The sequence below is a fragment of the Sycon ciliatum genome, chromosome 10, assembly GCF_964019385.1.
Source record: "Sycon ciliatum chromosome 10, ocSycCili1.1, whole genome shotgun sequence".
Classification (NCBI taxonomy): domain Eukaryota; kingdom Metazoa; phylum Porifera; class Calcarea; order Leucosolenida; family Sycettidae; genus Sycon; species Sycon ciliatum.
In genome coordinates, this window is record NC_088652.1 from 13763898 (window position 1) to 13789130 (window position 25233).

At 48.3% G+C, this 25233-nt stretch overlaps 2 protein-coding genes and 3 non-coding genes across 7 annotated transcripts in view; 1 reads left to right on the forward strand and 4 right to left on the reverse strand.

Annotated features, from left to right (window-relative positions):
- Nucleotides 1-5639, forward strand: part of LOC135825706 (sushi, von Willebrand factor type A, EGF and pentraxin domain-containing protein 1-like) — a 65350-nt gene extending 59711 nt beyond the window's left edge. For both annotated transcript variants that reach the window (XM_065338325.1, XM_065338326.1), the window contains 6 exons: nucleotides 629-705; nucleotides 1047-1184; nucleotides 2784-2918; nucleotides 3272-3420; nucleotides 4161-4320; nucleotides 4539-5639. In XM_065338325.1, the coding sequence (XP_065194397.1) occupies nucleotides 629-705; nucleotides 1047-1184; nucleotides 2784-2918; nucleotides 3272-3420; nucleotides 4161-4320; nucleotides 4539-4622 (743 nt within the window). In that variant the 3' untranslated portion in view covers nucleotides 4623-5639. The remainder of the gene's footprint in view (nucleotides 1-628; nucleotides 706-1046; nucleotides 1185-2783; nucleotides 2919-3271; nucleotides 3421-4160; nucleotides 4321-4538) is intronic.
- Nucleotides 5248-24029, reverse strand: LOC135825707 (dolichyl-diphosphooligosaccharide--protein glycosyltransferase subunit STT3B-like). Of its 2 annotated transcripts, XR_010555115.1 has the most exons (20): nucleotides 23786-24029; nucleotides 21527-21635; nucleotides 21051-21160; nucleotides 19708-19796; nucleotides 19137-19291; nucleotides 18563-18662; nucleotides 18099-18197; nucleotides 17503-17649; nucleotides 16573-16621; nucleotides 14665-14819; nucleotides 12363-12577; nucleotides 11260-11525; nucleotides 10436-10507; nucleotides 9847-9946; nucleotides 9201-9374; nucleotides 8351-8461; nucleotides 7626-7750; nucleotides 6178-6265; nucleotides 5740-5966; nucleotides 5248-5697 (listed from the first exon to the last, which is right to left on the reverse strand). XR_010555115.1 is itself a non-coding variant. In XM_065338327.1 (19 exons), exons 1-19 carry the CDS (start codon nucleotides 23998-24000, stop codon nucleotides 5850-5852), a joined length of 2496 nt encoding a protein of 831 aa, XP_065194399.1. In that variant the 5' UTR covers nucleotides 24001-24029; the 3' UTR covers nucleotides 5248-5849. The 2 variants fall into 2 exon arrangements, 1 of the variants encoding a protein (XP_065194399.1); XM_065338327.1 differs by having other exon boundaries at nucleotides 5248-5966.
- LOC135826876 (small nucleolar RNA U18) lies at nucleotides 6824-6892 on the reverse strand. Its single transcript, XR_010555340.1, has one exon. It is a non-coding gene; the product is annotated as a small nucleolar RNA U18 (small nucleolar RNA).
- Trnam-cau (transfer RNA methionine (anticodon CAU)) lies at nucleotides 10767-10838 on the reverse strand. The gene has a single exon. It is a non-coding gene; the product is annotated as a tRNA-Met (tRNA).
- Nucleotides 14217-14285, reverse strand: LOC135826877 (small nucleolar RNA U18). The gene has a single exon (XR_010555341.1). It is a non-coding gene; the product is annotated as a small nucleolar RNA U18 (small nucleolar RNA).
- Nucleotides 24030-25233: the final 1204 nt, after the last annotated feature.

Sequence of the window (25233 nt, forward strand, 5' to 3'; positions counted from 1 at the left end):
TCCTGCTTGGAAGCGGAAGGATTTTTCCAGCCATGCTGCGACCCACAGTTAATTGGGAACTCGTGGCCTGGCACGAGGAAAACATGGATGCAGCGAATGGGATTTTTGGTCTTTGACCACTTGCTGGTGAGCTGATCTACTCACCTCCCACCGCTTTATCTGCGCCTTGATCCTTGAAGGGTGGTGGCGTTCCTACGCATGCGGAAAGCTCGGCTTCCAGCCGAGTCTCACGCGAACCGTGACATTTTAATTTAGGCCGGAGCACAGTGGCACAATAGATCATAGGTGCCTCTCCCCCCCCCCCCCCCCCCCCCTCCTCTTCCTCTCTCTCTCTCTCTCTCTCTCTCTCTCTCTCTCTCTCTCCAATGGGAGTGTTGCAATGTTGGATGTATACTGTAATTTCACAAATTTTCGGTGCACTTTTATTTTCGGTACTTTCGGTGCGTCTGTTTCATACCTAAAATTTCAATACACCGAACAAACACTAACACACGTAAACCAATAGGGAACTGCTTCTCTGTACCTAAAATTTCTGTTCACCTAACCTGGCCTTTTGCCCTCATACCGAAAATATTGAGCACTGAAAATTTCTGAAATTAGAGTATTTGTTTTCGTGCTGTACCTGCAGATCCTCACACCCGTGTGCCACTGCGTCTCAAGTTCAATGAGCCAAACTCCGACTACATCAACGGCAACTACATCAGAGTAAGTTACCGCTCATACACACACACACACACACACACACATACTCCGACGCGCACATACTCCAGCGCACACAGGCACTGAAGTCACCCAACATTCACCCAACATTCACCCAACATTCACCCAACACCCAACGTTCGTACTGCATGTGCAAATCCGGATGTGCACGTGTACATGTGAAAGTTTGAAAGTTATATTATTAAATTGTTTAAGGATTGTTGTGTTCATGCGTGTGTGTGTGTGGGCGTGTGTGCGTGCGTGTGTGTGCACGTGCGTGCGTGTGCACGCGCGTGTGGCTGTGTATGTGTGTATGTGTGTGTGTTAATTTCCGTACTGCACCGCAGGGCTATGGTGGCAACACAAAGAAGTACATAGCCACACAGGGTCCCATGTACTCGACCATACATGATTTCTGGAGAATGGTGTGGGAGCAACGTGCCTCAGTCATTCTCATGGTCACCGGTCAAGAGGAGAGAGGAGTGGTGAGTCCTAACTGCCAGTATCACTGCTGTACCACGGTGCTGATCAATGAAAGCCAGCCGCGTCGTCACTCAAGTTTGCGCCTTGCATGATTTCGCAGTCCAGTGTTCGCAGGTGTAGGGCTGCGCGACGCCCCGCACGTACTTGAGTGGCGATGCGACTGGATTTCATTGAGTAGCACTTTACATTCTAGTGATTTGCAGTGATGCTGCTGCTGCTGCTGGCCTTCTCTGCTGCTGGCCTTCTCAGATTGATGCACACCCGGTTTGAAACTGGCAAACCTGCACATAGTGTGCGGATCATAGTGTGACGAAATTTATAATAGCACCACCTCATGACGATTCGAATGTATGACCTCTGGGTGCTTGCTGCTATAATCACTCATACAAAGACAGGTGGGAGGGGGGGGGGAGTGAATCTCACACTAGAGAAATGATGCGAATTTCACAGCAAACGGGCTGTGTTTGTGTGCCTTGTTCGAGCAAGCTGGCAAGTGATCGCCTTCTTTCACGCCCTTAGCAGTGAGTGCGCAGTGTGTTGTCTAGCACTCTGTGTGTCGGGACATTGGTTGCAAAGTCACGTTATGCCTAATACACACCTACGTAGCTCCACACCTCCCTGGCTCCACACCTCCCTGGCTCCGCACCTCCGTAGCTCCACACCTCCCTGGCTCCATACCTCCTTGGCTCTACACCTCCCTGACTCCACACCTCCCTGGCTCCACACCTCCCTTACTCCACACCTCCCTGGCTCCACACCTCCCTGGCTCCACACCTCCCTGGCTCCACACCTCCCTGGCTCCACACCTCCCTGGCGCCACTGCGACACCTCCGCAGCTCCACACCTCCCTGGCTCCACACCACATCACTAGCACGCAGCTTGAATGCTGTGCAGCTGCTCCAAAGTAAATCTCTGTGAGTAGTACACTGCCGGTGAGCTACATTTATGACCCACCCGTGATAATATTCACACTTCAGAGGCTGTGACGTGTTGAATGGACACACAGCCTGTGCAATCCGGGTATAACTAGCATGCAAGCTACCATAGCTAGCCAGTTAGTCAACGCAAGTACTGGTGTGCAGCAGCAAAGCACGGTAACCAGCAAGATGGATGCAGTCAAGTCTAGAAGAAGGCCTGGAACGCTGGTCTCGGCAAGCAACCTCTTTCCCGTTCACTGTCTGTCCTCCATTCTTCCATCCTCTCTTACCTTTGTTCTTGTGTACTGTGGTGTGTGCTTGAATTGCTCTTTGGGTTTCTATTTGTTTGGTGTTCATTCCTGTGTGTGTGCGTGTGTGTGTCCATGTGTGTGCGTGCGTGCGTGTGTGCGTACGTGTGTGTGTGTGTGTGTGTGCGTGTGTGTGTGTGTCCGTGTGTGTGCGTGCGTGCGTGTGTGTTGCTTTGTGGTGTTGACATTCGTGTGTGTGTATATGTGTATGGTTGTTGTTGTTGCTGTTGCTGCTGCTGCTGTTGCTGCTGCTGTTGCTGCTGCTGTTGCTGTTGCTGTTGCTGCTGCTGCTGCTGCTGCTGCTGCTGCTGCTGCTGCTGCTGCTGCTGCTGCTGCTGCTGCTGCTGCTGCTGCTGCTGTTGTTGTTGTTGTGCAGACCAAGTGTGCCAAGTACTGGCCTATGGACGAGAGTGACAACCTGGGGATCTATGAAGATATGGAGGTCATGCTCAAGGAGAAGACCACCAAACAGGACTACGTCGTCTCCAAACTCTGGGTCACCAACGTACAGGTGCGTGTGTGCGTGTGTGTGTGTGTCTGTGTGTGTGTGTGCGTGCGTGTGCGTATAAACAGTGGTGAACATATCATCATAGGCTAGGAGCTGTGGCAGCACAGCAATAAAGCAGCAATTCCTGTACCTATGGTCAAGTAAAATAGACAACATAACAATAGCAGTGACATACTGACAGCTTCTATTCAGGTGTGTGTGGCAACGTAGGAGCTTAGCTTTTTTCTCTTTTTTTTGTTTCCGTGTCATCGTCTTTGTGTTGAAGATATAGATAAGCCTCGGGTGATGGTGATTTGTTTGTGTCAATGTGTGGTCGTGATTGTATTTGCTGCTTCCGCTGTCGTGTGCGTTTGCAGAAAGGAGAAACACGCGAGATTGCTCACTGGTGGTTCACAGCCTGGCCCGACTTTGGCGTGCCAGCGTCACCGAAAGCTCTGCTCGTCTACCTGACCAAGGTGAAGAATGCCATGCGTGTCTCCGAGGGACCCATCGTCGTCCATTGCAGGTAAGATAACGCATACACAGCAGCACATTCGTGTGTAGTGAAACAGTTCAGTTTAAGATACGCGCAAGGGTATGAAAAGCTGCACAGTATTATAGCCAATGCATTGTGTTTCCAAGGTGTCCGATTACCGGCATACTGTAAAAGTCATTATTTTAACGAGCCGCAAACAGGACGATAAATTTCCTAAATCTTATCAGTTTACGCTTACAAAAATGTAACGATTCTCACTCATTCTCAACACTCACTAGCAACAGTATCGATTTCTGTATAACGTTTTATATTGCAACGACAGATTTATCCTCGTTAGATTTAGCACTTCGTTATGTATAAGGCTTTTACAGTAGTTCACAGTACACACTGGAAAAGTGGACCAGCAGTACTCGCGGCTGCAAGGCCAGATTCCCGTGGCCGCTTGACTTCTCAACGGATGTCAATGTTCGTTACAGCATAATGCAGTGTCCACAAAAAACAGTACTTTATATGCAGGGTATACCTTATAGCTACAAGGAGGAGTAATTGAACTGTAAGCATTTCCTATACTGCTGTCTCCGAAACGCTTGTATACCTTATACTGAACAAGCGGTGTGGTGTGGTGGTTGATAAGAATCTGGACAAGGCGGAATGCTGCTACTTACCCCTCTTGATGAACAATTTTCTGACAATAATATTTCTCTCCTGTATTAAAGTCTGCTCTTCCTGCTGCTGTGGCTGCTGTAAATGTGCTTGACTGCTGCGTGTAGTGCTGGCATTGGTCGTACTGGCACGGTCATCGTACTGGATATTTGCATGCAAGAGCTGGAGCATGACCGACACTGCGACATCTACCGCTCATTCGCCATGGTCAGACAGGACCGTGGGGGCATGGTGCAGACCAAAGACCAGTACAAGTTCATTTATCAGGTAAGCTTAAATGTACCCAGGCTACTTGTGTGGCGTGCATGCTGCTGATTTCCTTCTTCACGACTTTCTATACATATTCTAATTTTTCTTCGCTCTCTAAATCTAAGTTTTAGTTCATTGCAAAGGAGGGTACAAACCCACAATATTCCTCTCGACTGATTAGTGTTTGCAATTGTCCTCTTATACCCCTGCCCCCGTGCGTGCATGACTGCATACAGGCTGCACTGGAGTACGGTCACTACCTCTCCACCATCAGCGAGCAGAAACAGCAATCCAGCACAAGACTACCCAAGGGACGCTGAAACACCACCACCACCACCACCACCACCAGCAGCAGCAGCGCAGCCATTCGTATAACTGCTACGATCCGCTGGCGGTGGCAGGAGCAGAAAGGCCATACACGCACATCCATTAGCAATGTCAACAGCAGCGGTGAGCTACTGCCACCAACAAGACTAGTGTGGAGTCCACACTGCCCAGCAGCAGCAGTTCACAATGATCCGACCGTGCACTACGATGCACCACGGTGTAGCACATTGTAGAAACGATTACGTGCGACTATTAAACCGCTAGTCGTTCAGAACATCCACCAACTCTAACCCTAGCTATTTTCGTATCCCTTTCATGTAATTTACTATTGCTTTCCCTATCTTCTTTCCAGAAAGGACTTGATTTCTAACCAAATTAGACTACCATTCTACGCTTGAATTTCAACTTGCTGTAATGTACATGCATTCCATTATTATTTTTATATTCGCATGTCAAGATGCTCCCCGAAGCCGCCGAGCATCATCATGCATAATAGGCACACTTGAATCGCATGCGACTTTATTTTCGGCAAATTTGGATAAATTTTCTGTTAGTCCCAGGCCTCGCCTGATATTTATTCACACTTTTTTTATTGTCCCCAATCAAACATTCAGTTGCTTTCGTTCTTGTTACAATTGGTTATTTTACATGGTGGAGGTTGTACATGGTTTCAAGGAATGAGACAAAACGAAGCAACAGTTGGAATAAGTGACAAATGAATTTTGAATGAAATCAGTGTATATGTTATGTGTGTCTGTGAGTGCACACCACACCCACCCAAACGTTTCAATGGAAGCTACAACTCCGGAGAGGTGATCCAGCCAGAAATAAAGATGGCAGAAACCTCCCTGTGACGCTTCCAGGTTAGACAGCTAATCTCAAAGGAAATTGGCTGTGAGAGTAGCAGCAGCAGCACAGAACACAACAACGATGATGATGAGGTGTGACTGATGGCTATGGGCTAATCCACTACAAACTGCTCGCCACACACACACACACACACACACACAATACGAATGGAAAAGAGAGACAGAGAGAAGCGAAAGCGGTGAAAGAGAGCAACTGGCACTGGACCGACAGCAACTGGCACTGGACCGACGGCAACTGGCGCTGGACCGACGGCAGCAATGGCTGCCAACACTACTCGTTGGTGCTAGCTAGCTGGCTAGCTGGCTGGCTGGCTCCAGTGTACTGCAGTGTTGTGCTCAACATCGCATCGCTTACTTCTTCTTGGCCTTGGTGGCTTTCTTGGCGCTGCCACCGGTCCTCTTCTTGACCGCCTTACCCTTCTTCAACGAGAGCTTGTCCTTGACATTGCCACGGGGACGACCAGAAGTCTAGCATTGGTGAAACACACACACAGCAAGAAAGCAGGCACCACAAACACAAAGCAGAAATGAGCAAACAGACGAGATAACAGTAGCAAGGAACTACTTCTACACGTACGGGGAGGCACTCCAGCTTGCTGAATGGCTGCACAATTCAGGTACACAGTACATGTAGCCGCTTGCATACATTCTTGCTAGTTAGCTTTGCTGACAATCTTACCTTGACTCTCTTGACACGAGGCAGGTTCTTGCGGTTGGTCTTGCGTGCTGACAGGCCGGACTTCTCACGGTTAACAAGATCCTTTACCCTGTACATGTCATATAGACACACAGATACAGACATGCACGCACGCACATACATACACACACACATACACACGCACGCATACGCATGCACGGATGCACAGAGAGACAGCCAGACACACACATGCATACATACACGCAAAGCGGCATGCACAGACACACACACACGAAGCGTCACGGAAATGCACTTGCTCGTTTCCTTGCTGTGTGCTATAGCAGTGTTTGGACTGGCCTGTTACAACAGCATCATTCACTTACACAGCACACATACCATGTACTACAGTGCTACTCAATGAAATCCAGTCGCGACACTCCAGTACCCACCAGGTGTTGCGCAGTCCTAGACCTGTGAACACTGGGCTGCGAAATGATGCAAGACGCAAGCTTGAGTGACACGGCTAGAATACATTGAGCAGCACTGCACATGTATTCCATAGGGAGGTGGCTGGTGCATGAGTAGCTTTGACACCGGGGTAGGAAATAGGAATGTGAGTAGCATGCTACAATATCCAGTGGAGGGGTACCGTTTCTACTGAACACTGTGCATCACGGAGTATGACACCAAAGCTCAGTATCTGATGGGTTCCAATCAGTGAAAGTCAGCAACACGGACCAGATAATTTCATCATCGCTTTGGGCATGTTTGGCATCACACGGGAAAGGGAAAGGTGGAATACGCTCCGCCCGGTATATATCAGCGCATGCCACCCCTGTGCTTGACATGGGTGTTCCAATAGTATACCAGTAGTAGTATTGTTGGTTTGACAGCATGAAACAAGGTGGAGGACACCGTGTATTGGGTTATCTAATACCATAGTAGTACTAATAAGTACTGTAAATATACAAATTTTCGGCAGCTATTTAATTTCGGCTATATTCGGCACCGACCCAATACGCCTAAATTAAAACGCCGATGAAATTTTTCACAGCATCTGTCGCACTATACTGTGCCCTCTACCCCACGCCGAAAATAAATGGCCGCCGAAATGTCAAAAATCGTGAAATGCCGAAATTTTGTATATTTACAGTAGTATGTACAGCCGAACGCACCAGTATGTATGAGTATGTGACTGTACGACCGACCGCACAAATACGTGTGAGCATGTGAGGTGGATTGGATGTGTAGCCACTGACTTGGCACTAGTACAGGCGGGGGGAGGGGGGGGGGGGGGTGAAAAGGTGTAGCTGCTGACCTGATAGCACCAGTACAGGAGGGGGGGGGGGGGGGGGTGAAAAGGTGTAGCTGCTGACCTGATAGCACCAGTACAGGAGGGGGGGGGGGGGGGGGGAGGTGTAGCTGCTGACCTGATATCACCAGTACAGGAGGGGGGGGGGGGGGAAGAGCAGGTGTAGCTGTTGACTTACTTGTAGATACGGACAAGCCAGTGCTCGGAGGTGAACGCCTCCTCCAGGTGAGTGAGCTCAAAGTCCTTGTGACCAATCTCGACATTGCGAGTGTGGTCATAGCCACGTGGTGAGTTCCAGCCATGCTGCACACAGCCAGGGAGCAAGGAAAACAAGAGCATGAATGACAAGCATAGACAAAGGCACACACAGGTACATGAATACATGTGGAAGAGAGAGGGTCGAAGTGGAACAAAGTCCCACGCTAAAGCAATCATCAGACAACTGGTAAGTTGACCTGGAATAATCATTATAATCACTGCTCGTGCTTGAGTCTAGTTGCATAATGGAATCGCGTCTAGGTCATGGATACAACAGTTACACGTGGCCACTGCACCAAGCATTGACCGACACAGCCATATTGCAGGCAGTCATATGTTCACAGATAATTGTCGCAAAAAAAACATGGGACTGAAATTACACACTCAATTCGCAACGGTGCAGTAGAAATTTGATTGAAAACGAACAGGCTGAGCGAGACAAACTGATCACAATCAGCAAACACTGTATGGTGCATGTGCAAATGAGAGGCTGACCAGAACAAAGGCCAAATCCACCAAAACGTCCCTCACAATACACCCAGAACACAATAGAGCTTAGCATGCTGAAAGTCAGTCACCAATGATTGCGGCTCATAACTGAAGCATTGCGGTATGATCACGGGCATGCACCACACGCACGCTCACCTGCACTTCGCCAAATCGATAGTAGCATAGCTTGTACATCAGGCAGTTGAGCAGTGTCTTGGAGCCACCGGAGTCCACACGGAACTGACCGTCGGCAAAGTAGTCGGGCTCCTGCTCACCAACACAACACAGGAAAGTTAAGAAGCACAAGATGAGAAAACAAACTGGCAATACATGTATGAGTCAACTGGTGCTGGATATTGAGACTGCAGTACAATGACACATTGTGTCGACGTGATCACTCTGATACGGCGATCAACTGTCCCAGGGCACCACTCCAATCAGGACCGAGGGATGTTATTTACAGTCAAATGTCAAATGATCTTGGATAAGGAGACCATGTGCATGCAGGGGCCACCGTTGTGACGTGCCATGATCTGTCAGCTTTGGACATTGTTTTACTGTGTATACAGTGGTGGTCAAAGAAATACGACACAAGTGCCGAAAGCAGCGCCAAGGCTCATGCGGCCGCTGCGGACCTCGGATTTCTTCGGCCAGGACTGTAGATTAGAGTGGTTAAGAAAGGTTCAGAGTGGGCAGACAGTAGTGTCGGACGGGCCTCCACTGAAGAATAGATAGGCTAGGGTTAAGTACAAGTACAGTGTGCCAACGCACGCACACACACACACACACACGCACACACGCACGCACACACACACGCACGCACGCACGCACACACACACACACACACACACACACACAGGCACGCACACACACACAAATGCACCCCCCCCCCCACACACACACACACGGACATACACACGCACGCACACACGGACACACACACAAACACACACAGAAATGCCCCCCCCCCCCCACACACACACACACACAATAGACACACACATACCCTGATTTCCTTGGGATGTTCACCCTCGGCAATGCGCACCATCCAGAGGAACTTGTTGATATCATCTCCACTATAGCCAATCTGTCCACCGAAGATTACCAGTACGTAGTCTACATCAAGTGAGCGCATTATCTCGTAAGCTGCTGATTCGTTACTCGACATCGCCTTGCCCACCTGAGTGAGAAAGAGAGCAGTAACAGTAACACCACATGCAACATGACATGAAACCAATCAGCCTGGGCGTGCGCATCAGTACAAGTAGGTATGGGTGTGTGGGCTACAGTGAAACTCTATTACACACTGTGTGACGGACTGCACTGCAATACACTCATGCACACACATCAAAGACACCGATTCTCTGTCCCAGTTGTCTGCCATTCATCTTACAGATAATTAACCAAGCTCTATTGTAGCTAATGACCGGGTATTGCAACCAAGGCAACTACCTTTAGCGGACACATCCCCCCCCCCCCTCTCCCCCCCCCCCCCCCCCCCCCCCACACACACACACACGCATACTCCACATAACTAGTTACACGGGGACAGGGTGTTTGCATTTGTGCAATACTCTAATGACAGCAAACTCGCCTGGAGGGATAGGAGAAGTTTGGGCGAACACCTGGATAGCTGTGAGTTTCTCTCTTACCATAGCAATGTGGCTGTTGTTCCAGGTGTTGTTGTCCACTAACGTGGTACGATTGGCAAAGCCTGCTATCTGATAGCCATAGTCCCACCAGGACATGATCCTGTGTTTGTACACACATACATACACACACTCAGACCTCAGACATGCCCATCGCAGAAGCGATGATAGCCAACAGCTATGTTTAGACATAGCAACTTGTGCCGGGATTACACCACTCAACAGCTTGCAAGGCTGAAGAATTGACCACACGCGCGCACACACGCACACACACACAAACACACACACACACACACGCGCATACACACACACACACACACACACACACACACGTACGCATACACACACATACACACGCACACACGTACACACAGTACACCATGCTCTAAGCAACCTTCACATTTATCAGTGTGATGCAAAACACGCATACGGTGGAACCATCGGTTTTCACAGTTTACCGGGGGAAAAAAGACAAGATGTATGCACATGAAATATACATGTACTGTACTGCATTTTTCAATGAGCAGCTCTTTATATTGGTGTGCAGTTCATTGCGCAATGCTGCCAACAGGAACACATTTCCCAGTCCTACCTGGCCTGCGGGTGAGTGTTCTGACGCAGCCAGAAGTAGCCCTCACGGAAATCATCCAGAATGCGACGTGATCTGCACAGACCACATATAAATACACGTACACATACACGTATACACGCATGCATGCATAGCATCAGCAAATAACAACAACCCATTGATAACACACAACCCATACCAAAAGCAAAATGATACAAAAGGAAAAAAGGAAGAAAAAAAATAAAAAAGGAAGAAGAGATGACACATCGGTGCACCCTCCTTCACACGCATCGAAGTCCACGCTGGGGACAAAAAAAAAAAAAAAAAAAAAAAAAAAAAAAAAAAAAAAAAAAAGTAGCAGAGGATGGTTTCGATCCATCGACCTCTGGGTTATGGGCCCAGCACGCTTCCGCTGCGCCACTCTGCTCGACACATCAACAATGTGCTTTTCTGGGAAAGTTATGGTTTCAGAGCTATGCACAGGCACGTACTTTGCCCAGTACGCTGTGAGAACGCAGCACATTCTGCTGATATTTTCGCACCGGGAAGTCGAACAATCGTCGACAAATCTGACAACAGTGTGCATTCCGTATTCTATCGTGGACTGGGGTGCTCACTGCTCAGACAAGCATTCTCAAACTGCTTCTCAACCCCAATTACAACGGTATAATACTGGAAAGTACGCAGATTGAGGAATACTAGTACATTTACTAGAAAGTTGGTTGCTCCCCACACCGAACCAGGCGCTTTTCCGCCGACTTGACTATCTCGTGGATAATACTGCTTGCTACAGTCCCTACACACACGCAAACATCAAACTAAGAGAGTTATTCCTGGGCATGTCTTACCCATCAGAGTTTGAAGACTCGAGAATAACAGAGGGTCCACTGTACATATAGCTCGTTGTCCACGTGCAATGGACGGCAAACATTCCCAGGAAGACGCAGAGCAGGGCGACCACGCCGTAGCGGAACACGACATTGCCGCGCTTGGCCTGCTTCTCGGGTGCGCTGCTGGTGCTGGTGGTGGTCTTCTCCTCGGCCTCTGGCTCGGGTTCCGGTTCCTTTTGTTGGCGTTCCTTCTGCTGCTTACGACGTCCAGCCTTAGCACTGGCCTGAACACAGCACACGGTAGAGAAGAATGCAGAAGTTAAACCCCTTGACTACACCAACAATGCGGTCAGTATTCACCACCCGGAATGTTTCTACTGAACTAGTCCGAAAGGGTATGTACTGCAACTCCACCAAATATGCATCAGTAACTCCCCCTCAAATGATTTCGTCGGGATGTCCACCGATTCGAACTGCTGGATCCTAGCCAGTTGTCATGCTTCCGTGACAGATCGTACCTCAGCAAACACACTGAAGGACAGGGACAGTTATCCCACACGTCAAAATGGATTTGCCAAGCTCGGAAAGAACATTAGATGGGGAATAACAGGGGGCACACACAATACTTCTGACCAAGAGTAGATAAACAAAAGTGTGCAACTCCGGGATGGGTTGGCCCGCGACGGAATTTTTTTGACGTAATCTTTTCGACGACGCACGCGCTGCAAGTCTTTCGGAAAGTTGTGCCTCGTGCACTTGGCCGGGCTTTACATAACAAGGTCGGTGCCTAGCACGTGCTCTCACACTGCTCTGCGGCAAAATGCACGTTTTTCTGAAAGAAAAAAAAGGTGACGTCAACAAAAAAATCCGCCGCGGGCGGGGGTATCTGCAGATTGTGCAGAAGAGATCCGGAGTTGCACACTCTTGTTTATCTACTCTTGTTCTGACAAATAGGTAGTTCTTATGACTGATTTTTCGGCATTTCTTGTGATCAGGAGCTCTCCAGTCTGTACTGCACATTGTGCACACCTGCCAAAGTATGTAATACCACTGGCTGCACTGAACATCAGAGCTAGGCAACTCTTCCAACACACACACGCCAACATCTACTCGCACTGTACCTTGGTGGACTTATCCTCGGTGAGGATGTTGTAGGCGTCGGACGTGGTCGTATGCGTGTAGATGGAGTCGAGCTCCAGCACCTTGCTGCCCATCTGCTTCTCCAGCACGGAGGACATGGCAATGGCTGCCATCACGCACACGATGGGTGTCAGTGTCAAGATGAGACGCACCATGACACCGGAGAAGTACGATGCCGTCACAGCATAGATCAGAACTACACGCACGGAAAGCACAAGCACAGGTACAAGCGAACAGACAGTCAAAAGTAGAGGCAAGAAATTAGCTATGGCAATGGCACAAAACACTTTGGGCAAGTTCTTCATCACTTCACTCGGCTGAATGTGTAGGAGGAAGCTCTTTTCCATTGCTTTGTGCTTGTTCGCAGTATGTCACCCCACCCCCCACCCCCTCCTCTACCTTGCCTAAAGTGTAGGATCAGGGGAAAGTACACCACGCGATGCAGGCATATGGCTGCCATCCCTACCAACACTGTTCAGCAAAGCTGATACGAACCACCATCAGGGATTTATCAGCACTGAGCCCTGTGTTCAGTAAACATGACACACGCTTTTCATGCACAGTTGCCCGCGGTGAAATCCAGTAACTGAAATCCAACCCAATATGCAAGGTTGGCATCCTGCATTAGTTCCCATAGTACATCGGTGCCATTTCAACATGCGCATATCCAGGGCATATGCACTTTGGTTTTTGAACTTCAGCTAGCACAACTGCATACACATGCTGTATTTAGACAGCGCACCTCTATAAAGGTCCTTGAAGGATAGTTAAGGGCAAGAGTCCATAACCCCCCAGAGTGTGCAACTCCAGGTTGGGGTCTGGCGCAACGAAATCCAAACATTGCGTCATCCGGTCCCCGGGCAAGCATGGGCGGATGGGGCCATATCCCCATGTGCATATCTGGTACATCCGGCGGGGGTTCCAAGTTGAAGGTTGCTTTGAAGCAAGCCACGGAAGTGTCACGTAAAACGTTTGCTGCACGCGCACGGGCTATGCAGTGTCAGCAGAACGGCTTTGATTTCACAGTCACTGTCGCGTACGCGACAGTCACAGAATTTTTTTATTTGAAGAGAGTTTCTCTGCTCGTTGTCTGAAAAGCTTGTATTGTATTGGGAGAGTTCGTGACTCCGGGATAGCAAGAATAGGCATGGATATAGATTTACAAGATTTGATGGAAATAGCTCTTGGCACACGGCATGAAGACCCGATCGATTTCGAAGTAGATGTGCTTCAACCTGCAGTGAATGTTCCTGCTGGGTTCACAACCAGACGGTTCAAATTGACGGGTGTTCCATTGCATGTGAGAAGCACAGACTTCGAGCAATAAATCTCTATCCAGGTGCTGGAAGTAACAATTTCCAACACTCGACAATCGAGAGAAGAAAATGAGGAGCCCAGATAGAACAAAAACTGACGAATATCGTCCACAGAGACACTGCACTCCGGCGACAATGGGGAGCGCTTTGCTTTAGGTTCAACAGTGGCCATTGTTCTTCTCTTATCGGAGAGACACTCAAAAGAGAAAACTGTTCGACAACTCTAAAATAATTCTTTGTGTACTTGAGCCTTTCCAGGCGTGTTACGTACAATACCTGACCGTGGATTCGTAAAGAAAGACCCCAAATTGGGCAAACGGGCGAAGTAGGTCCGGGCCAAACTTCCCATTTCGTCATAGCTACTCACTACATGACGTATGAAGTTTGGATTTCGTTGCGGCACTGATTTGTGCTGAGAAGGATCACGAGTTGCACACTCTGGGGGGTTATGGACTCTTGTTAAGGGTTAACGAAAAGAAAAAGAAGTAGAAAAAAGAGAAAAAGGGAAAACGTGTGGCCAAAGCTCAGTATCTGATGGGTTCCAATCAGTGAAAGTCAGCAACACGGACCAGATAATTTCATCATCACTTTGCCATCACACAGGACAGGGAAAGGGCAAATACCCCATTCCACCGCAATCACGACCTGGGAACAGATTCAGGGACACCCCGTATACGAACCAGATTTTATCACAACCCTCAAATTGGTACCTCGATACAACTGTAGCCGCTAACAAGGTAAAAAACAATGTCAACGATGTTGCAATCAATAGATGCATAATCCAATAGGCAACCGCTTCTCTGTACAAGTACCTAACATTTCTGTTCACCTAACATGGTATTTTGGCATCATACGTGAACTTTTGAACCACTAAAATTTCTGAATTCAGAGTAATCCAGTGTCATCCACACTCAGTGGGAAATTATCTCGTCTGCACACAGATCCGCGCAAGCATCGGGCATCTTACCGAAGACACACTCGTCGGACAGCTTGCGGAAGCATAGCCAGACACCGGCGGGGAAGGCAATGACCAGGATATGCAGATCACGGAAGAACGCCAGCCAGGTGGTGGGCTGATGCTCGGCCACACTGGAGATGATGGGAATGTGAATCTTGGCATAGCTAAGAAGAATGAACGAAAACAAGCGAGCCACATTCCGACACACCACACGTGCACACACGTGCGCGCACGCACACACACATACACACACGCACCACGCATGTAAATTCATCCACGCCCAGGCACACAGAACACCAGTTACAGTAAAAGATATTCATGGCAACGGAACCAGCAGCCCTTTAAGGGTTGGTTCACATAAGCAAAATCGGCGCCGCAAGACATCGGCGGTGAGCCAGCTCCCGATCCGTTGCGCCTACGGTTCGAGTACCAAATCTACTACAAAGTAGTACAGAATGTGCCAAAATGCTACGACAGGTTTGCCAATTGAAGCTTGAATTCTTTGTTTCTTCAGTAGTTCAAGGTCTTTCGGTGATGGCCACTCGGTGCTACCTTTTACTGGAGATCAAGAAACTACTTCTACACATTTTATTGCAGTCTAGTAAGCGATTGTGTCGAAATTATGCTTGCAAACGTTGATGAAGTCACAAGAACTTGCCAATGTATCCATTATAATTTTATATTTGTTTCAATTGTATTTGTCTCATAAGTTGCACAATGGTCAAGCAGATCATCCGAGAAGGACGGGCTGCTATCCTGACTTATTTGCCGCCTTGAAGCGACTACAAGAATGGCGAATGGACCTCCTCTCTAGCTTCAATTTAGGAAAATTTAGGACAAGTATTGGTTTGATATTTTGACAAAGTCTGGCTCCCGGCAGCCGGCGATCACCGGCGCGAACGGTTCACAAACCACTTTTGGTCAAAATCGTACGGGATCGGCGCCGGGGCAGATCGCAAGAGTTGGGCACTGTCCGACTTTGCCGGCGGTCCCTTGCGATATTTTACCGTATGATTTTGTTACGACTGCACTGGTTCACACAATCGCAATGCGCCGGGAGAGGTTGCAAGAAGCCCACCGCCGGTGACTCCCGGCGCGTACCGGCGATATGTGAACCAACCCTAAGAGCCGCCCCATACTTGAATGCAAAACGTCAAAAGATCGTAACTCAGTCCAATCTCGCTCAAATCCAGTGATCGAAATATCCAGGGCGAAGAGAAAACTCTCACCTGTCGGGAGAAACGATCCGCGAAGCGCTGCGAGCAACGGTTCCTGAGATAAATCACTCGTAAGTTGAGCCGCGATCGCGGCAATTTCAAAAGCGCGCAGTGCGACTTTAGTATTGAGAATTTTGAGACTTTTCGTCACGCTGGTTTACTCGAATTTGCACGCGTTTCACTGTTGATATTGTAAAGAGTACACAGCGAAAAAATTGGAACTCCACAATCGAGTAAAATGAAATATCTGGAGCGGGACGCAATTGGACGCATTTGGGGAATTTTTCGTACTGTCGCTGCGATCTAGCGCTGGATAGACAGTGTGTTGGCTATCATGATCGCCCTCATTCTCTTCCTCTCACGGAGACCTTTCCAGGAAGCTCTAGATTGTGAGGATTGAGTGAGTAGAACTGAAGCTATGATCCAAGGAACACGAAAAATGCAGAATTTTGAAATTTTCCTGTGGCTCTTAAAGGGTTAACATCCGCCAATTTCGGTGTGTTCAATCTAATTTCTCTCTCTCTCTCTCTCTTTTTCTCATCATTCTCTCCCACAGCTACGTCTCCTAAATCTCCTCTTGTGAATGTTGGTGAATTGAAACTCAGAGAGAGAGAGCTAACTAACTTGAACAGAACTGAAAGCAAACTAACACCACACAGAGGGGCATATGATCACACAGCTGTGGACAGCACAATCTTACTTTGTGTCATAGAGCGAGTAGAAACGTCCACTCCACGGTGCAACGTAGCCTGCACAGGAAAGCGCACGTGGACACACACGCACACGCGCACGCACACACACACACACACACACACACACACACATATACCGTATTATCTCTAATATAAGCACAGTCTCCAATAATAGCACGTCTCCAATAATAGAACACCTTGGGGCGGCATTCAAAGAATAAAGTGCTCAGTCTCCATTAGAAGCACACTGTGTAAATTCATTATCTGTACCGGCGAAAAAAACCCTGAAATGTGTGTGTCTGACATGAATTTGGCATGGCAACATGCCTCTGAAATGAGGTTGAAATAATAATGGAACAGTCTCCAATAAAGGAACGTCTCCATTAATAGTACGGGGCGGAGGTACATTGAAAAAATAAAAGACCGTGCTTATATTAGAGATAATACGGTATACAACATAATGTCAGACACATGTGCACAAAAGAAGAAAAATACTATACAAAAAAGTGAGAGTGATCGCAAGTGACGAAGAAGGAGAAAAAAGCGAGTGCCAGAGGGGTGAACGTAGATGAGTACACCATAATGGCAGTTGCCAATTCACAGGCCAAGGCACCAGGCAGAGAATACCCAAGGGCAATTTATGTGAGACAAATCCTAACCTGGCACACACGCCAACAATACTGCAATGTGGTATATCCACACACACCAAATCACATAAATAAGATTATCATTAAGGTGTTTGGTGTATGGATATAAGTCCATCTGCTGAAAACTTTTTTTCATGAATCAAATTGGTTGGCTCTCACCCTTCTGCCTTTGGACATGCCAATAGATGTTGTCTGAATAAATAGAATAATCTTCATCATGAGGCCGGCATAAGGAGTACCAGTACAAGCAGGAGCACATTACAGGCACAGCAGACAACAGTGGCTACTCACCGAGGTAGGTCAACGCCACTACACCCAGGAAGACGACAGCAGCAGCAGCCACGGCCAGCAGGAGGAAGAGCTGCTTAAAGGCGGCCAGTGGCAAGTGACTGCGCAGGAAGGTCAGGAAGGCCACGGCTTGCAGCAGCAGGAACACACCTGTTGGTCAGCATGCACACGAGAAGAAGAGCACAACGACGACAACAGCGACAACAATAGCAGCCGCAGCAAAGCATATTAAATATCAAAGTCGGCTTGAGATAAGTGAAAACAGTTACGCATTGTGGCAATCCCGCTGATGCAATGCCGTGCACCAGTGTACTCGTGCTGTGTCCAAAAAATAGCCAATAGGGTACCGTGCTACCCAGATAGAAATACCTAAACCCGTTACCTGGTCAAACCCCTACCCGTTGCAGCTCTACCAATACATGAAGCTCATACTGTACACCAACTGTGACCACAAGCATCACTCATGTCACAACAATTCAACTCCAACCTTCAGGTAGTGACATCATACACAATACTTTTAAAGTACAGCTAGTGACGCCATACACTACAGGGTTGATCGAATGGCTAGGCTAGCCGTAGCAGATCACACAACAACTTACCAATGGCTGCCATGTGCTCGCTGGTGCGCAGAGGCTGGAAGCCAACAAATGGCACTTGCATGGAGAGCACAAGACCCAGGATGAAGAATGTGGTGTACACTGCACACATACACATATACACACAGATATCATAGTCAGGATTATACTCAAGCTAAAACCTACCATCGTCAAGAGAGAGGGAGAGAGAGAAAGAAAGAAAGAGAGAGAGAGAGAGAGAGAGAGAGAGAGAGAGAGAGAGAGAGAGAGAGAGAGAGAGAGAGAGAGAGAGAGAGAGAGAGAGGGAGAGGGGAGGGGCACAAATCAACTCCTTCCATGGACCTCGTTCCGAGGAAGCAAAGAGAAAAGGGGTTCATGGTTTGCAGGAAAGCATACGGAAACTTTACTTGGCACTGCCCAGGCCCATAGTGTTCACCCCATCAGTACACCCCCCCCCCCCCCCCACACACACACACACGCACACTTACCAACATAGACGCGGTTGGAGAAGCGTCCCATCAGCAGCAGGAAGAAGACGTGCAGCGGAATCAGATTGATGATGAATACATAGCCACCCCATGCTGACACCTAGACCATGGCAACACACAGAATACACACAGAATACACACACAGTCACACACACACGCACACACACACGCGCGCGCACGTGCACGCACACACACACGCACGTACACACACACACACACACACACACACACAAGGAACAGCAAAGAATTCAATACTGATAATGACTTTGTCTGCAAATACCACCGGTCGCGAAACCGCTAATGACTGATTACCATGGGCTGAAAACTTTAAATACCACTAGAAGTACAACACAGCCACACCCATATCTTTTACTGAGAGTTTAGCCATACGGCTAGATGAAAAGGCAGAAAGGCCTGTGTATCTGGTGAAGTAGAATAAACCAGTGTTGCAAACGAATATTTGAATAATCGAATATCTTCGTTAGAATATTCGTTCGTGATTTAGCTATTCGCTGCAACACTAGAATAAACCAACCAACCGCCCAAACAAACAAATACTGGCCTCAGCACTCACCATGTAGAAATAGGAGATGGAGCAGGCCACGGCCCAGAACACCGAACCAGTCTTCACCGACTTCACCCACAGCCAGTACGTGCACATCAGGGCAAAGATGGCAATGCCCTCGTTGTCATACGAGCCGGCCACGGAGCGAGAGATGTAACCCGGCACTGGACATGCAACACCAAAGAAACAGGAACACAAAAGTACGCTGTAATTCAGAGTTTTCCAACAATAAGTTCTGTAGACGCTTTGGGCGTACGGACACAAACTTGAACCGCCCCTGCCCTATCCTGGTCTGCTCCTTCTCAAATAAGTTTGCTTGAATTGTGTCTGTAAGCAAGCAAGATAAACCTGAAAGCAAGTCAGGAACTGCTAACGAAACACCCTAGATCCAAAATATGTCCTGGTAAACGAAAATGTAATGATATCACCGTGTGATGCATATCGACCAAAGTAAAACACAGACGCACACAGACGAACGTACACACACATGTACACACAAACACACACACACACACACACACACACGCACACACACACAAGAGCACAACACCCTAGCAGTACTGTAGATCATACTACTCACCGATGGCTATGAAGCAGGCAGCCAACAGTCCAGCACCGCGATTCCACACCTCCTTTGTCAGCAGGTATGTGGCAATGGCAGTCAAGCCACTACAAATGCAAGCACACAAAAAAAGTGAAAAGGCTGATATAAACCACTCGTCGTGCTTACTCCTGAACAAGAATAGGCCGTTACACAAGACAGCACAGGATCCAAGCCTTGTCTGGATAAAACATAAGCTTGACGGAGGAATGCAATATTTTTAAAAAGTGCACTAAACACATTCACATGAAAGCGACTTCCCACGCATGCGAACGGCCTCATCATATGCTTTGTGTGGCTGGTGCTGGTGTAGCCACTCCACACAAACAGACCAAGTGATGACATAAGTGCACAACTTCTATACAGAATAATCTGTGAAGGCAACCACCGGACTAAGAGAACCAAATCAACTAGGACCAACGGGAGTTATTTCCAGTCTAACGACCCTGGATAAGGAGACCACCTTTGAAGGCGACCACCTGTCCCAGAGAACCAACTCAACTAGGACCAACGGGTGTTATTTCCCGTCAAAAGACCCTGGATAAGGAGACTACCCTTGTACAGGGATGTTGAGGTCCCGTGAGGTAAATACAGTGAAATTTGACTAAGACGACCGCTCAAGGGACCTTCAAAAATGCGGTCCCTGTGTACGGGTGACGACCGCTCAAGGGACCTTCAAAAATGCGGTCCCTGTGTACGGGTGACGACCGCTCAAGGTACCTTCAAAAATGCGGTGCCTGTGTACGGGTGGTCTTCTTATCCAGGGTCATGGGACTGTCAACAACACCCCTACAGTACGTTTCAAAAATATAGATGCGCGATTTCAAAAAACCGTTAGGCCAGCATCTATATTACATAAAATCTGTGATCACTTGGTGCATAAACATTTCGAAATTGGGCTTTCGATCGCTTAAAAATCTATACGAGAGTACTGGTAATTGCAGGAAGGACCTGAGCAATATTCCGAAAAAATTCTCAAAAAGCTCCAACCAAAAAGTTGAAATATTTTTCAGAAATACCATGCGTCCATATTTTTTGAAATGGATTGTAGGTCCTAGTTGCAGTGGCCCTCTGGGACAGGGGGTCGCCCGGACAGGGGGTCGCCCGGACAGGGGGTCGCCCGGACAGGTTTTATTGAATACTGTAGAAGAAATAGAACTTTGCCAGAGTAACTTTGCAGCTTAGAGAGCGTGTGTGGGCAGGCACGGATTTACCGCCATATTGCCAGATGTGTATTTACCACCATATTGCCAGATGTGTATGTACCACCATATAAAATCAACCATAAGAAATAGAACTACAGCAGGGAATGAGCAGCTCACCTGAAGATGGGAGCAAGGAAGACACAGACATCACGGATGTGTACGGTGATGTTGAGTGTGTTCAGCACGTAGTGAATCAGGCCGGACGTCACCATCAGGCCAGGGTACACCTGTAGAGTGTGGGTGTGTGTGTGCGTGTTGCACGTGAACACACGCATGCACATGCACGGCATACACACGCACACACGTACACACGCAGACACACACACGCACGCAAACATACGTACGCATATGTACACACACACACACACACACACACGGCATATACACATGACATGTACACACAACCTCTAAGCTACCAAGACCCCTCTGATGATTGAAATCAGCCAGTTCTCACTGACACCAGCAGCAGTAGCACTTCCCCCTCTCTCTCTCACCGACACTGCCAGAACCACCAACAGAAGCAGCAGCAGCAGCAGCAGCCGCACCAGCATAAGCACCACAACCACCATTACCAGCATCGCCACGTTGCTTACCGTTCCTCCCACAATTCTGCCCAGCGGATACCAGGCAGTCTCGTCAAACCAGTTGAGAAAGTGATAGAAGCCATGCTCGGTGAGCTGCGCTGTAGCACGATAGTTGAACCTGTAGAGAAAGAGATCAGTATGTACCCATACCCACGTACACACACACGCACGCGCACACACACGCGCACACACGCACACACACACACACACACACACACACACACACACACACACTCGCGCACACAGGCACGCATGGCCAATAAACGAACCACACAAGAACACACCCATTCAGCATCGACATTCCACCTCAGCAAAACCCAGTCATAACAAACTGCATTGGTCAATAAGACAATAACTGCATCCATGCACTTCAAGTAGAGGCACATATACTACCAGAGGCATGATACCTTCAACCATCTCCACGTACACCCACTGTAACGACTAGATATACCTGGACAGTTTCAACACGGTGTTAGCTTTCAGTGAAAGCACATCACCACTGTATATGTACACTAAAGCCTTTACTGTGCCATACTACAATGTAATACAGCAAACAATGGCACACCACTTCAAATATAATCATAGCTTGAAGATGCCAGTGAATAACCAGGTTCTTCGGGAAAATAAATTTGAAGACTCCACTGCAGCTGGATTTGTGGTCGAATGAAATGCAATTTGTGTAACTTTGCAGCTTTAGAGCGCTTGTGTGGACAGGCGTGTATATACCGCCATTTCGCCAGGTGTGTCTTTACCACCATATTGTTCAACCTTCTCCAGTGCCCCTGACACAGTAAGGCTTCTACAGTGTCCATCTCTGGTTGTATCACATGGCTAATTAGCCTGCACATTTCTCACACTATACCTCGCGCAGCAGCCCGAAGATCACAGTTCTCTTCGTACACGTCACCTTTCAGGTTCTAATACAGGAGGCAAGCGATGCACACAAGTGCTTTCCCCTGCACAAGCGGTGAAAATTAGCGATGCGCTATCATGTCGCTTACTTGGGGTTGCCTCAGACCATGCCACTCTTTTTCACCAGATCTTTGCACTGAGTTATTTTTTTGCACTGAATGTGATGTCAACCCCGAGCGATCTGTCACAATTAATTTGTCATGCGTGGGCTTCAATCATGAGTTTTCATAAAGGTCGCTTCGGAAGCTGCACTTCAAGGCCACTTGATTGTGTTGGATTTTTCAGAAAAGTTGTCACACCCTGAAAGGTCAGCGCCAGAAAATCCCGACAAATCACCCGGAGTTGACTGACGCACTCAGCACGAAACGTGGCCTACAAGAGTGCAGAGCCGCGTGTAGCAACGATCAGTGGCTAGAGATTTGCAGAATGTTTGGCACCATTTCTCACAGGGTGTGTAGACTCCACTGCTCTCACTTCACGGGTGGTAGGAACAAGCAACGCTTTGCTTAATCCGTCTCTTTACAGTACTGCCAGGTGCCGAAAAACGGAGCGCCGGAGAGCAAACAGGCTAGGATCTCATCAACCACAGCACACCAATATATACGTGGGCTCTCCACCGCACACTGACTGCTGTACATGAAAATAAGAATGGCCTAGGCTACGAGGCTGATCACCCCCTCCAGTTCTTCAGCACCCTACAGTACTGTACTGCATTTGGACAAAGTATCACCCAATATTTCTACCCGGGGCAATCATCAGGCTGGACTAGGAGACTCCCTTTGATAAGCATGCCTTTGGAGAATCCCCATGAAATGAAATGTCAATGCGGGGTGGACCTAGCATAGGTACTGGCGATACATGTGCAACGAGCTGTATTTCGGATAGGAACCTGGAAAACACGGCAGCCTGCAGTCAGAATCGTGCACCTCCGCCCAAAGCGATTTCTCCGCATCGCACTAGTAAAAGGTAAGCAGCTGTGCCGTAAAAAAATTAATTCATTTTCTATTGCCGTCTGCATGCAATAACTGAACAACGCGAGAAAACACGACCACAACATATCCACGCCATCGAACAAAAACACAGGCGAGTGGAACTATTCACAGTTGAAACAACGGAGGCTACACGCCACATTGATATATCCTATCCTCATCCTGGCCTGGATCACAGGTAACATATTTTTTTGTACGCCTACAGTACAAGGCCTCCATGTAAAAAAATAATAAATTTCTTTGGAACACTTCTTCGCCACATCATTGCCGCCCACAATCACAACTACAAAACAACCTATGGACGACATAATTTTTTTCCAATCTAAAATGTACACATAGGAAAGCTAGGAGAACAAGAAGGACTCACCAAGGATCAAATTCGTGGATAATACTTTCAAATCGCAGAACAGAGAACAGACGGCTTGAAAATCCAAGGAACCATGCCAGCGCTAGCACTACAAATATAAGGAGGCTTTTAGAACCATCTACTAAAGATCCTAAGGACCATCGTTCTAGTTTTTGCTTGCCAGCGCCGCCACTCGGGGCAGCGGATGGCCCTTCTTCCTCCTTCGTGAACGCCATTTCTTCGGAAGAGCTAAATCGATGTGGCGTAGAAGGGAAAATCCCTTTGCAGGACAGCACCCTTGCCCTTGGGCAAAAGCTCCCAGACAATGGATATTTTTATGACCCCCTCGAGCATTTTTGCAGCTTCTTGAAAAATAAAATGGCTGCCACGTGATCTTGCCGTCCGATTTTGGCGATCTGCACAATGACGTAGTTGCAGTCTGAAAGACAAATCAATCAAAAGACTTTTGCTTCCAGCTTTTTTTGTAGCCAGCATGCTAGCAGTAGCAGAAGACTGTTGACAAGATTTTGAGTGAAAGACTAGAATTTGTTTACTTTTGACTTTACATTCTAAGCCAAACTCTAATAAGAGAAGTAGTTGCTTGAGTGCAACGTCAATAATCTGTTACGTATTCTTCTTCTCTCGAACAGTGTGAGCAGTCTATTTCCCTACATCCGTCAGAGTTTTGAACGATCTATTTTGTTTTTGAAACTCTCACTTGTCATTTTTGATCCGAAAATAATTGCCAGACAAGTCCTAGCTGTGTGGGGTGTGTTGTTGACTGTGTCTTCTGGTGCATAGTAGTACTGCCTACCCTATGCCCTGAGCGCACCATCGTCAGAGTGGTCTGGCCGAAGTTGTTAGATCTTCATTGTTGACGTAGAGGACCATGCTGAGAGCTGGTTTAACGAAACTGCTCAGAAATCCAAATGCGTGCTGTGCTTTGCCCCGCACGTCAGGGCCGCAGCAGGCGTCCCGTGGTCTGCATTCAGGTTGGAAGAAGCCTAGTGGTCAGCTGTTGACTAGGTGTGCGACGCTGTTCAAATCTCAGCTGAGAGCCAGACATGGGCACAGCGGTGGCCTTGGCAGGAGTGCATCTGGCGGACGGTTCGTGCTCTTGCGCGGCGTCGGATGGTGCTGCGGCGTCACGGCCGTGTCGTTCGGCGCCGTGGCAATCCTGGACCAGGAGACCAGCAACAGGGATGTGAACCGCAACTCCACCCTGGCCATGTTATCAACACTGGGTGTGTTTGCACTGGTGTTCGCCGCCAGCAAGGTGAGACACGCGCAGTTTGCGAAGTGGCTGGAGCGGCGCTTCATCATCTCGACGGTGGCGTTCCGGCCGAGCCAGGTGCTGGGCTCGACGCTGTATCACGCCGGCGTTCTCCACCTCGCCGCCAACAGCTGGGCACTGCTGCAGCTGTATCGGCTGCCGAGCTCGAGCACGGGCGGCGAGCACTCGCAGATGT